Here is a 13,670-nt window from a genome sequence, read left to right on the forward strand (position 1 = left end):
GTTTTACACTTTGACTGCACAGTGATTCCAAATGAAAATGCATTGTCTTAAGAATTTTATGAATTTTTTTCTCAAAAAAACTATAAATTTGTCTGTGTCATACACATTTTGATATGCATTCGAGCAGATTTCATCATGGAACTCGAAGCGTTGAATAAAAAACTTCCAGGAGACAAAAACTGTAAATTTAATCGACTGTAAAGTTGGCATAATTTTGGAGCACGTACAACATCCTGTATATAAAATAATGCATCGATGGCACTGATTTTTAATCATTTAATTATAATAAATTGATAGAAAATTGCTGATTGATAAAACGGTTTATAAAAACATTCCCCGACATAAATACTAAATGCGGCAATGTCGCAATGAAAAACTGCTCGTATTATCCGTGTCCTTCTCCAGCTCACTGCATCTTCTTTATTTAGGCCCAAAAAAGGGTAGCGATAATTGGCGGCATTTTTGAATCAACCCGCTCAACTTTCTTAAACCTTAATTTTTTGAGTCAAAAAAGCTGATATAGAGCATTGTTTTCAACCCGCCCAACTTTTCTGTAAATTTACAAATTAGTTTGGGTTAATTAGATTAGATAGTTCAACGTTTTTTGCAACGCAAAATGTTGACCGTTAAAACACGGCTATTGTGCGTGAAAAAAATTGAAATCGTCTTTTTATAATACTCAACTCTCGTATTAGGAAGTCTTGAAATTATGTGAAAGTACCAAGTTTTCAAGCTAAATAAAATAACACATAAAATAATGTAAGAAATACGCGCTTTTTCTGACTTCGCGCTTCACGCACAGAGTGACGTAGCATCAGCCCTAAAAGGCAGCAAAAATCCATACCCTTGCGCAAAATCAATACCCTTGATATCACAGCCCTCACGGTCGGCCATTTACCACTTCTTTGCGAGTTTCGCGTTAATTGTGCGTGAATTTCTGGCTTTGGGAGCCCCATTGACGCCTCGCAGGGCTTACGAGTGGGTGCTGCATCCCTTCCGAATATTACTGGGCGTTTCAATGCGGATATGAGGCTGAAAACGTGAGTACAAATTTGAATACTGCCAGATAACTCAAGCGTCTCAACTCGCAAAAACTGAGTAAAAACATGTAACAGGAAAACAGGCTTTTGCAGTCAAGTAGCTCGATTGCACTAATTTTAAATAATCGTATTCCAAAGCGAATTTTCCCAACATGTAGATAAGGGCATTGGGTTGGAGGAAATCAATAATACAGCGACGCCTGGCGTCGATAAGAACGTCGGTAGTTTGGCTCCGCGACGCGTCTCTTTGCTGCCCATCCTTGCAAACATGCTCGCAAAAAGCACCTCGGTTTGATCGAAAATCGCGTTTTACAATGCCCAAAGTCTTTGCCCGATCAAAGCTAATGCTCGTTTTCCAGAAGCCTCAATGTCCCTAGTCGACTAGAGAATGCACAAGCTGGCAAAAGGGTTAAAAAAGAAAAAGAAAGGCAAAAAGTCCAAGCACAAGGAAGAGGAACTCTTCAAGCCTGAGGAGCTTGAAGCCTATCGAAGGTAAGTAGATTAGTAGATTCTTTTAATGACTTTTGCTACAAAATATCCTCTTTATGATTTACTCTTAAATACAAGTTAATCTCAGATCTCCTGATTTTTTAAGCCAAATGTTAAAAATCCCGCATTGGAATCACTGTAGAGGGATGTTAACGTATCGTTCGACATTTCGGCGCTTCTACGGCAACAACTTTCTATTAAAATTTTTCAAAAGCATGCCCGAATTAGCCCTGTTTTACCTAAGAATTTGCACTTTAAAAGCAGCCGACGACAATCAATCCTTTTTAAAAACTACGATTAAAACTACCTACCCCCAATCAATACTGAATTCGTCCACACAGAGAACACGCAGCTGCTAGTGAAGACTCAGCAGCAAAGAACGAAGAGTGGAGAAACTTCCTGTCGCTCACTTCGGGAGTTGATGATATTTTGAAGAAAACCCAAGACGACCTCGACCGAATCAAGGTGAGTTTCGCATCCAACAATGACGAACTTGACCCAGGGTGCGGTTGCAGAGCACCTCCTTCTTCCAACGCATCCCAACCAGCAGCGAAACCAAGTCAAAGAAGGCCTTAGAAGAGGCACAGCAGCGTCTAGAGCAGGCCCGAGCGGAAAGAGAGCAGGCGTGCTCCGCCCCCAAGGAAGAACCCCAGCTTGGGATCGTCCAAGTTTCCGAGTCTGAGTCCGAAGAAGGTGAGCCTTTAAACGAAAATTCATCTGGGCTCTGAAACACACACTTACTTTCCTTGGCTGCCAGAAGAGGACGATGATATCTTCGACACCGCATACATCGATGCAATAACCACCGGAGAAGTCAAGCTTGCGTATATTCCTGAGTCCCCCACTGATAAGCCTGAGGAGTATGACCCGTTTGATACCAGTATCGCTGAAAGGGCGATTCTAGGTAATTCTGAGATCTATTTACCAACTTTTGAGACTATTGGGCGAGTGTTTAGGTCCAGCTGTTACAAGGAAAGGCAAAAAACTAGTCCCTCTTGGAGCTGCCGTTGAGGTGCTGACTGGACGCGTTCAGCTGCCCACTTGCGCCTCCAAACCAGCCTCCACTAGAAGACAGATTTTGAAGGAGCGCGATCTGCTGCTAGGCAGCTTCGACAGTGTTTCCCCACAGTCAGTTGTCGCTTCTGAAGGTGCTTTTTTCGTTAAACTAACTCAACAGTTTCAAAAACACCTCTTCCAGCTCATGCTTGTGAACCAGTGAGAACTCTACTGGACGATGACGAAATCCCTTTGCCTGATGAGCCGATTGATTTAAGCAGAAGCCTTTATATTCCCCCAGCGCCGCAACCTACTGCAGGTCATTTGATTGGGAATGTGGCTAAAGCCCCTCTAGTGTAGTTATTTCAGGTTCAGCGCAGTCAGCGCGAGCTTCCGTGTTAAAAGACTTCGAAGAGGACGAGGACGATAAGGAGTTTGAAGCGTTAGCGGCTGAAAGTCTATCGAAAACTCCGGCCAGAAGCAGCTTGTCTCATCCAGTACTTACAGCCACTGTAGTTGCTGAGGTTGTTGCCGATTGGAAACCTTTCGAAACCCAGTAGGATGCACAATAAAGGACCACAAGGGGATGTACAATAAATTGCGTTGGTCTTGTAGGGCAACTGCTGATTTGGGACCAGAGTCGGACGACCCGTTCGATACAACCTTTGCTGAGAATATTCTGCCTGGCAAAGCAGAATTGCGACTAATCGAAAAGGATATTTTGGAAAACGACGTTGATTTTGATCCGCGATCTTCCGACAGTTTTGCGAGTCTACAAAGCACTGTTCTGTTGAATGCCAGAGTTCCAGGTAAAGATAATGTAGGAAATATTGTGCAGAAAATTGTTTAGAACAACTAAGTGCAGTTTTTCCTCTAGAAAACAGGTCTTTTTGAATTTTCTAGACTCCGAACTGACGCTTATTACTCCAGTGCACCGAGATCTACTTGGAGGCAGCACCAGCGACTTAGCCAATCTAGGGCCGATTCTGCCGATTGAAGACCAAACCGCCGACAAAATCAAGTACTGCGACCCATTCGATACCTCGATTGTAGAGACTGTTAAAGCCCCAGGACAAGCGGAGCTCAAATACATAGAGAAAGAGTTACTGGGCGATTTACCTCAAAGAGCAGAGGAAGACGACAACTTCGATCCTCGCGCGCTCGAAAGCAAACCTCGAACGCTATCCAGACCGGACGTCCTCAACGTCAGTCAATCAAAAACCGTCTCCTTTGCGGTTCCCTCCCTAGACTTACTAGGAGCTGAAGAGGGTGTGAAGGTTGCCAAGCCGTTAACACCTTTCTACGTACGCAAGAACTCCGTACCGGGAGCGGTTGATCAAGACCCCTTTGATACAACCTTTGTGCCCAGCTTAGCACCCGGTAAGGCGGAGATAAAGGCCATCGAGAAGGAGCTGTCTCAAGTTCCTGAACCACTGGTTGAACCAGTTTCACAACCGCAAAAGTCCAAACGGGAGTCAGCTGATCTGCTAGCCGCATCTGAGCAAATAGCTGCAAAAGTGCTGACGCCCCACGCCAGTCATATAGCTGAAGAAACGCTGTCCTACGCTGATCCCTTCGACACTTCCATTGCAACCAATATTCTTCCGGGCAAAGCGGAGCTGAAGCTTCTGGAAAACGAGCTAATTGACGCTTGTGTTGAGGCAGAGAACAAAGACCTGCTAGTGCATAGTGGAGACATTATCATCGAGAAGCCTTTAAGTCCGCAGCTTAGACAGGTAAGGCTGCTTCAGCTTTCAGAACTTCCTATTCTTTTGAGTTGTTCTCGGCAACGATAAGGCAATTTGTTCATTATACAGGCTGGTTTAAATTGGACTGTTTTAACAGAAAACACCTTTTTCTTTCACAAATTCAAATGATTCTACTGCGTTCCAGCTTTCCGTGGAAACTGAGGATCTTGATCCGTTCGACACCAGTTTTGCTAGCAACATCCAGCCAGGCAAGGCGGAGCTGAAATCGCTCGAATCTGAACTGATCTAAAGCGAGCGCAACAATGGCAGCCAATCCCTTTCTGTTCCACGACGAGCCCACTAATGGGCAGGCGAGCTCGAACCCGTTCCTCATGGACGACGAGCCGTGCGAAGACAACCCCTTCCTATCGCAAACGGCAGTGGCCGCCTCCAACCCTTTCGCCTTTGACCCGATAGACTTGGAGCCGGCCGAAGCCGCAGTGCCTGCCGAATCACATCAGGACTTTTTCACGTCGTTGAATGACCAGTTTGCAACTTCGGTTCCCCCGCAGAAACCTACCGATCTAAACTTAAAGTTCTCCTACCAGAACGCGGTCCCTAGCAGACCGCTGCCCCCGCGCCCACCCCAGAGCAAGGAGACTCAGGATTTGCTGATGTCGGTGATGGGAGCAATGGACGCCACTAGCTCGCACTTGCTGGACAAAATTCCTCCTACCCGGACGCCCAGTCCGGTATCGATGCGCGACTTGCAGTCGCCCAGCCCCACTCCGGAGCCGTCCTTTGGCGACTTGCTCGATGTGGGAGACTCTCAACAACAGGGCAGGGCTTCTAGTACGGAGGACCTGCTGTCGTTGAGCTCCGGGCACGACATCAACCAGAACCCCCATAATGGGCCGCCCCCAAGACCGGCCTCTCCCCAAGTGGCGCCAGCAAGGCCAGCGCCGCCCGTGCGCCCTCCCAGGCCTGCCCCTCCTCAAAAACCGCCGCCTCCCACTGTGCTCGACGGTGGCGGCGCACAGAACGATATAATCGACCTGTTTGATGCGCCTCCGCAGGCCAAGGTGGCCTCCAAAGCGGACATTCTGAATTTATATAATGCTCCCAAAAAGGAGGTGGCGCGGCCCGACTTGCTGTGCGATTCGGTTCCCGAACCCGAAAGCCCCACGCCGACAATCACCGAGAACCTGGCCGTTGACCCGGGGGACTTGCTAGATCGCAGTGGGGATGAGACGCCGACCAATCAGGGCTCAGAGACCGGCAAAGACAGCATGCTTAGTCCGGAGCCGGACCTCCACATGGACACCAGCGACAGCCAGAGCAAAGGCTCAGTATCCAGTGTGACCTTCAACCCGTTTGCCATTGCTGAGGATGTGACGAAGATCAGAGAACCCGCACAGTCTCCCGATAGAATGGAAGTCTTTACCACTCCAGCGCCAGCGCCTACTCCTATTCCAGAGTCTACCAATGAGGGATTCGACTTTGGGGACCTATCCGCCCCGGTGCATAATGATGACTTTGATGCCTTCGCAGAAAAGTTCGAGTCAGTCAAAACGGAGGAGGACAAAAGCGGGGCGTTTGACGCGTTTGGGCCTCCCCAACCGGCTGGTGCTGTGTGGGGCGCCGACTTTGCAACCGGGCCCGATCAAGAGAGCGGCAATGGCTTTGGCAATGAAGGCGATTTCGACGCCTTTTTGGCAATGAAGGCGCCTCCGGGCGGAAAGCGACACGAGAGTCAGGACTCAGAGGAGGAGAAGGACTTTTCCGTTGTTATTAGGTAGGTATCGGTTGTGTTAATGTGTCCTTCAATTCGAACAGCTCACCTAACTGTGCTGAACAAACGACTCACTTTTTAAAAAGTGTCTCGTTCAGTCAAGTGTTTTGCATTTCTTTGCATTGTGCTTTCGTCGAGTAGAATGGCCAAGCCACATACTACTCACAGAGCTTTCATATTTTATTAAGGAGTATGAGACTCGACTAATTTGACTTAATTCTAGGCCGAAAACTGAAAACGCTTTCTCGGGGGTAACACCAGTGCTGGCGCCGCCCCCAGCTCCGCAACAGGCCGCCTTCACTGACACGTCGCCCCGCTTCAATCCGTTCGATCAGCAAAATGATGTGACCCCAGTGGCGCCCCAGGAGCCGACAGTTCCGTTCGGTAAGCGTAAAGATTTTTCCACTTTAGTTCTATTGCTGCTTTTTATAAAACTTCCGCTGAAATTTGTAAAAACGGAACTGAAAATACTATCAATTGTTTGTTCTTCTTCCAGTCCATTTAGCTATCGAAGATCATCAGGAATTTTGATTAAATTCTTCCCTCTTCTTTGGCTCCCTCAGCAACGCGTTTCTTAAACTTACACTCATATCGCTTTCAGGTACCGAACTGAAAAGATCCACCTCCCAAGACGAGTCGCCAGGCACCCCATTGTACGACGAAGACACCACTCAACCTTTGGAGGACTTCCCGCGAATAAACTACATGGGAGAGGGTTGGGAAATGCAACTGCGCCAGCCCAACAAGAAGAAAATCACCGGGCAGCGATTTTGGAAGAAGATTTTCGTCAAACTTTGCTACCAGCAGGACTGCGTCCTACTGCAGCTCTTCAATCAGCAGGCCGACAAGGATCCATTCCAAGTAAGTAACATTGAAATCCTCCGATTTCAGCTAACTTCTTATCGGGCAGGAACTTCCATTGCAACCCTGCTATTCGGTGTCGGACATCGGGGCGCAACAGTATGATCAGTTCGGAAAAATCTTCACTGTCAAGCTTCAATACATCTTCTACAAAGAGCGGCCTGGAGTGCGGCCTGGGCAGGTGAAGAAGGCCGAAAGAATCACCAACAAGCTGAGCCAGTTTGCAGCCTATGCAATCCAGGGCGACTACCAAGGTTTGAAAAAGACAAGTCACCAGAGGCAACTTATCAAGGATTACTTTCTCCTCAAGGAGTAAAGGAGTTTGGCAGCGACTTGAAGAAACTGGGCTTGCCAGTAGAGCACGCTCCCCAAGTCTCCCAGCTAATGAAGCTGGGGTCACTCAGCTTCGAGGACCTGAAACAATTCTCCATGTGCATTGAGGAGGCGCTGTTCACTCTGCAGGCGCATCGGGATAGAGCGCTCCACTACAAGATGGAGGAGGTGCAGGTTACTGTAGTGGATGAACTCTATGTTGAACAAAACGCCGAAGGTACAATCGTTTTTAGTGCATTTTGGGGCCAAAAAGCTGCGGTTCCCATTATACAGGGTCTCCCACCGGGAAACCGCATAATTACAAAAAATTGGACAGTATACGGGAGACTCTGGGGGCAAGCGATCTAAAGTATTTCCAATATGTTTTTCGCACTTTATGTTTTTGGTCCCACTTTGGCATCACAAATTGGCGTTTTTGAACAAATATTCATCCTCAGAGACTTTCCAGGACATGTTGAAAAGCAGATAGCTAGAGTGCGGCTGTTCTTCCTGGGATTCCTTACCGGGATGCCCGACATTGAACTGGGAATAAACGACATGCGGCGACAAGGCAAAGAAGTGGTCGGCAGGCACGATATCATCCCTGTGGTTACTGAGGAATGGATCCGGCTGGAGAACGTAGAATTTCACTCCTGCATCCAGCAGGATGAGTACGAAAACACCCACATTATCAAGTAAGAAGCTCAAGGTTCCAGATGTTTCCGTTCAACATCAGTGAGTTTGCAGGTTTAAACCGCCCGATGCCTGCTACATTGAGCTGATGCGCTTCAGAGTGCGTCCCCCGAAGAACCGCGAGCTTCCCTTGCAACTGAAGGCGCAGATTTGCGTGACTGGGACCCGGGTAAGTGCCATCACCCATCAATCACCAACCAATCAAATGAGCCAATTGCCTTGCAGATAGAACTGAGGGCGGACGTCCTGGTGCCTGGTTTTGCATCCAGGAAGTTGGGTCAGATTCCCTGCGAGGACGTGATGATTCGCTTTCCCATTCCAGAGTGCTGGATATACATGTTCCGAGTGGAGAAGCACTTTAGATATGGTTCAGTCAAGTCAGCGCATAGACGGTAAGGCTAGAAACTACTACAATGGAATATTTCAAGTGAGCTGAGAAAGTTGCCAATAAAAATGATTGCTTTAGGACTGGCAAAATCAAGGGAATCGAGCGCATTCTGGGCACGATGGACAATCTGCAGGAGAGCCTCATTGAAGTAACATCTGGGCAGGCGAAGTATGAGCACCAGCACCGAGCCATTGTCTGGCGTTGCCCAAGATTGCCGAAAGAAGGCCAAGGTAACACTTTTAGCCTTTTATTTTTAAGTCACGCTCCCAGCTTCAGAAGCCTCCGGCGTCTACTTTCGCCTTCTGCAGCTTATAGTGAAGCATCTTGCTATATTGGATTCATTTCAGGCGCATATACCACCCATAACATGGTGTGCCGCATAGCGCTCACCAGCTACGACCAGATGCCTGAGAAACTAGCCGAATATTGTTACGTGGAATTTACCATGCCTGCTACTCAAGTGAGCCACACCACCTGTCGGAGCGTAAGCCTCCAGAACTCCGACTCAGATGAACCGCCTGAGAAATACGTCAGATACTTAGCGAGGCACGAGTACAGGTAGGGCGCCCCTGAGCTCTCCAAGTGGAGCCTTAGACACCTTGTTTGGTTTCAGGGTGGGAATTGAACATACTGAGGGCCAATCGCCCAACGCTTACGCGACAGCCACCTATGTAACGAAACCGGCAGCGCCCCCTCCGGAAGTGAAACCGGCCCCAGTGGCTGAGGAGTCCAGCTCAGACAGCGACTGAATTCGGCGCAATCGCGCATTTGGTTGAAGCTGTTGTGCTCTTAGCGCGTGGAAATGCTCTTAGGTGGGTCACTAAATATGCTTTTCTACTTAGCTCGAGTTAGGATGTCTTGACTAAGCATCAAACGGGCAAAATAAACGCATTTAATTCGGATTTATAAGGCAGGTTTGTTAAGGTATAAGTACAGGCTGATTCATTTACAAAAGGCGAAATGAATGATGAGCTATGTTTAGATGAATGATCACCAATACTACAGCTGTCGAATTTTCTACAGTTAATGAATCAGCCTGTGTAAGGTCCAGGATAAGGAAAACCAAGATGAGTAAATCAAAGCGTTAATCCTTCACAATAAACTATAAAACAATATTTTCCGGGTGACATTTAAAGATAGTCCTCATTTTGGCTCTCATCCTTCCTTCTGGACAGATCGTATAGTACATATGTAAAATTATGAAAATGTCTGAATGTTTTCAATTGTCTCAATGTTTTAAGCCATTATTCATGTTGAACTTTGTAAAGTCTACGCAAGGCACTGAAACATTCCCTTAAGTGTACTACATGATAATCATACATATTCTTAAAATCCGTTAGGACATATCACCGTACTCAACAATAATAGATTATTTGCTTCAACTGTTATGCCCTCAAGTGGCATTAAGCTTTTACTATAGGAAATCTATCTATATATATATATAGTAACTAATAAGGACTTAAAGTCAAAGTTTAAACAATGTTAACTGTTAATAAGTTGCTTTGTTGACTAGTTATAGAGAAGCTATTTATTTATTTGAATGCTAAGTTATTTATCATTGATTTGTTCGTTTTATTGGCAAACCCTCGTGAGGGGGTTTCCAACGGGGTCAAATCTAGTCACTAGCTCGTAAGAAACATACCAAAGAATAATTAGGTGTAAGCTGAAAAGCTCCTAGGATTTAAGACAAAATGTACTTGATGTTCAATGTGAATGTAGAAGACGGACGTAATTTCTAGTCGAAATTATCCAACCGAACAAACTAGATGTTAGCTAATTAGAGCGTAGCCAAGTAGCTAAATTAATATTGTATCAAATGTATTAAAATGTAAAAAATATATATTGCTGAAGAATTGCTCATGTTTCTCATTGGATAATTGTCTTAACTTTGACTAGGTTTAGTACCTATCTTTATCCCACGAAAGATAAAGATTTACTTCCGCCGTAAATTAATTTTATACATTCGATTGAGGCGACTTCATACAGTATGGTGCAACCAAGAAGAGTTGGAAGATTATTTGTAGCTGGTGTGTAATTTTGAAATTATTTTTGTTTGAAATATTGGCATCAATAGTAGCAATCCATTAAAATTCCCAAAAATCATAAGGCATAAGTATCAAACTTATGCTTTTCTAAATGGAACTCTTACAAATAAAGATAATTGTGATATGAGGTTTATTGGGTGTGCGAGTAAGACATTACCAGATACAGACACTTAGAGGTGAAAATAGAGTCTATATACAGGGTGGTTTTTTAGTGCGATAGAGTCCATTATTTCCGATGGCCTTGAATGTTCGAAAACTAGTTTCATATAAAAGTTGTTGACGCACAAAGTGCGCACGTTTTAAAAATATCTTATATGATACAGAGTGTCTCAGAAAAGCGATGTAAGATCAAAGGGTATTTTTTTAAATAGAACTACCCATTTTTCATCAGCTCATGGAATGCAGCCTGAAATGCTGCAATTGCACCGTAAATTGTTTTTTATTTTTTGCGACGTTGGCAGATTATCGCCATTTTAGTAATTTTTTTCTTAAAAACATGGTATCTAAAAATTCATTGTAGAAGCAAAAAAAAGCGGTTAAAGATACAAAAAAATACGTCCTTCCAATCACCACAGATCCGTTAAGAATTCTATTGAACCAAAATATCCATACGTTGTACAGGGTGTCAACAATGTTGACTTCAATCTAAAACTTTTTAACGCAATATAACTTTTGTTTTTTAAATGGAAATACCTGTATATTAATACGTCATTAGATAGACAATTTAAAAAGTTACAAATTTGCATTTGCACTAAGCTTTTCAACCGTTTTCAAATAATAATTTATTTTATTTAAGAATTTCAAATGAAATAATAATAAATGGGTAGTTCCATTTTAAAAAAATACACTTTGATCTTGTCTCGCTTTTCTAAGACACTCTGTATCATACAAGATGTTTTTAAAATGTGCGCACTTTGTGCGTCAGCAACTTTTATATGAAACTATTTTTCGAAAGTTCAACACCATAGGAAATAATTGACTCTATCGCACTAAAAACCACCCTGTATGTATACTTGGGAAACTATTTACCGCACTCCCAACAAACATTATATCAAAATTATGCTATTTGTAAGAGAACCAGTTGCGACATATGGATACAGGGTGCTAGGACTACGGTCTTGGTTACACCACTCTGTATTTACAAAACCTATTATTGAAAAGGTTTTGCCTACCTAATTAGTGTTATGATTTCATCAGATCTTAGAGCGCAAAAGGAAAAACAAGTTGCCGTCTCAGAATACCTGCATGAACTACACCTTTATTGAAGTTAAAAGCAATACTACCAACCTAAGAAATCTAAAGTAAAAGGTACCATAACAGTTTTAGAATTTACTTCTAACAATTAGGTAGGTATTTGACTGTAAGATTTAATACTTTTTTAAGGACTTACTTGTTATTTCACAAAAAGTCCGCATAAGCGCCACTAATCAAGTCCTCCTTTTCAATCCCCAACTTGTCCATTAAACCCTGCGCTACCTGCTTCGCTTCCTCTACCGTTTGTCCCTCTTTCAAGCACACCTGAAACATAAATTCCCATAGTAAAAAGCACTGTTACCTTTACAGCGTAGCTGTTGGAACGTGTATTTTTTCATCTAATTAATGCGTACTCAGGGTTACTTACTTCCAGCTCCATAAAATCCCCCAGTCCTTCCACTTGGTCGATGTGCACCCTGGTTTGGCCAACCAGAAACAGTCGCCGCACTTTGCGCACATCTGTTCTAGCCCCCAGGGCTGCGGTGAGTACATCGTGAAGTCCGTTGAGACTCTGAGCGCCGATAGTCACCTTTTCAAACTGCGACAGTTTGGGTCCTTCAGTATCTGGTCGGTTATAGTGGATCAGCTCACCCTCACCATTTGCCTGAAGTATTAGAAAAATTAGAAAAAGTTCAAAAAACCCCTGACAATAATGGACAAAGTTAACATACGTCCAGCAAACGGCGTAACTTCAGTCGCCCCTTTTGCGTGCAGTAGAAGGTGTCGTGTTGCTTAAGCACCAGGGCTTCGCTGCCGGCCAGTTTTTCCGCGCGCTCTAGCAGTAAAGAGAGATTGGACACTTTGGCTTTGATTTCCACATTAGGCATGGTGCTAGAGGATTGAAATTGGAAGCAACTTGAGATTTGAGTAGCGAAATTTTCAAATGTTATACCGGTCAAAAGTTTGAGGTTAAGTGCCAAATAAACACGGGAGTTTTGGACTGTTGCCGAACTGTGCACTATCCTGATTAATGCCAGTCAAAATAGATTTAAGTTCAGGAACGCAGCATCGTCGTTTCACACTATTTGCATCAGAAAATAACGTTATTTTGACTAGACAATGTTGAAAACCCTAGCAACATGTGCCTAAAGTACAAATATGCCTTCTATCACCCTAAAAATTAGAATTTTGTGAAAATTTGCGGACGTATTTTGGCGACTGGAACTATCAAATGTCGTCTAGTTCAGTGCCATCAACAATTACTCGTCACACTAGAAAAGGATGAGACTGTTCTGATGCAAATAAAGGCTTTTATGAGCTATTTTCGTTTCCCCGCAGGTAACGCAAGTTGCCACATTTCTGACATCCCACAGACAGTTTGCTAACAACACAACAAGAGGTTATCTACATTGTGATTCACTGTTTCCTCCCAAATAATTCCTCCTAAACGAGTGTAGTCAAATCAATCAAATCTAGACTGGAATCTGTCTAGAACTGACCCAGCCATGCCAGCTTACCATTCCAGCTTCCTGGAACCCCCGAAGCGTGTGGGCAACACAGCTATATTGCCATTGAGGACTAGCTTTCGCGGCCCTGCCCCTCAGCAGGTGAGCGCTGAGCAGGATATCATCGATGAGGCCCTCTACTACTTCAAAGCCAACGTGTTCTTCCGCACCTACGAGATTAAGTCGGAAGCAGACCGGCTGCTCATCTACATCACCCTATACATTACCGAGTGCCTCAAGAAGTTGCAAAAGTGCGCCAACAAGAGCCAGGCCCAAAACGAGATGTACTCGCTGGCAATTTCGCGATTTGATATACCAGGAGATGCGGGCTTTCCCTTGAATTCCGTATACAGTAAGCCTGCTGATCAGAAGGCAGCTGATTTTATGAAGGCCTATCTCACGCAAGTGAGACAGGAAGTGGGGCTGCGGGTTTGCGAGAAAGTGTTTGGCGACAATGGCAAGCCCAGCAAGTGGTGGCTGTGCTTTGCAAAGAAGAAGTTCATGGACAAGTCCCTGTCTGGACCAGGTCAGTGAATGAATTCATTTAGGACCATTAAATAAATTGATGATTGTTATAGTGTCCCAAGTGATACGCCTCTGTGTAAATCTGAGTACTTTATTAATATATATATATATATTATGGCACCTATTCGCTATATAAGTACAC

At 44.6% G+C, this 13,670-nt stretch overlaps 3 protein-coding genes across 4 annotated transcripts; 2 read left to right on the forward strand and 1 right to left on the reverse strand.

Moving 5' to 3' along the window:
• Positions 1-813: 813 nt before the first annotated feature.
• Positions 814-10,115, forward strand: LOC109540423 (protein stoned-B). The gene is given in 22 exon segments (XM_048660793.1): positions 814-1,040; positions 1,400-1,532; positions 1,871-1,994; positions 2,045-2,222; positions 2,287-2,433; positions 2,486-2,677; positions 2,728-2,844; positions 2,895-3,081; positions 3,141-3,334; positions 3,429-4,261; positions 4,419-4,514; positions 4,516-6,008; positions 6,229-6,389; positions 6,607-6,866; positions 6,916-7,120; positions 7,177-7,416; positions 7,648-7,873; positions 7,926-8,040; positions 8,097-8,263; positions 8,338-8,489; positions 8,607-8,817; positions 8,873-10,115. Coding segments are annotated over 21 exon segments (5,538 nt in total). The 5' UTR covers positions 814-1,040; positions 1,400-1,428; the 3' UTR covers positions 9,009-10,115.
• A 1,424-nt stretch (positions 10,116-11,539) lies between these two features.
• Positions 11,540-12,792, reverse strand: LOC125502501. 2 transcript variants are annotated; one of them, XM_048660792.1, is made up of 4 exons: positions 12,451-12,792; positions 12,230-12,389; positions 11,926-12,162; positions 11,540-11,822 (listed from the first exon to the last, which is right to left on the reverse strand). In XM_048660792.1, the coding sequence occupies exons 2-4, from the start codon at positions 12,383-12,385 to the stop codon at positions 11,703-11,705; spliced, it is 513 nt and encodes a 170-aa protein (XP_048516749.1). In that variant the 5' UTR covers positions 12,386-12,389; positions 12,451-12,792; the 3' UTR covers positions 11,540-11,702. The 2 variants fall into 2 exon arrangements, with proteins under 2 accessions (XP_048516749.1, XP_048516747.1); XM_048660790.1 differs by having other exon boundaries at positions 12,230-12,791.
• A 49-nt stretch (positions 12,793-12,841) lies between these two features.
• On the forward strand, positions 12,842-13,648 carry LOC109533287 (actin-related protein 2/3 complex subunit 3). Its single transcript, XM_019898575.2, has one exon. It carries the CDS (start codon positions 13,004-13,006, stop codon positions 13,535-13,537), a length of 534 nt encoding a protein of 177 aa, XP_019754134.1. The 5' UTR covers positions 12,842-13,003; the 3' UTR covers positions 13,538-13,648.
• The last annotated feature ends 22 nt before the right edge of the window (positions 13,649-13,670 follow it).

This window comes from Dendroctonus ponderosae, unplaced genomic scaffold (assembly GCF_020466585.1).
Source record: "Dendroctonus ponderosae isolate FM_Combo_2020 unplaced genomic scaffold, Dpon_F_20191213v2 Dpon_F_20191213_1, whole genome shotgun sequence".
NCBI classification, from domain to species: Eukaryota; Metazoa; Arthropoda; class Insecta; order Coleoptera; family Curculionidae; genus Dendroctonus; species Dendroctonus ponderosae.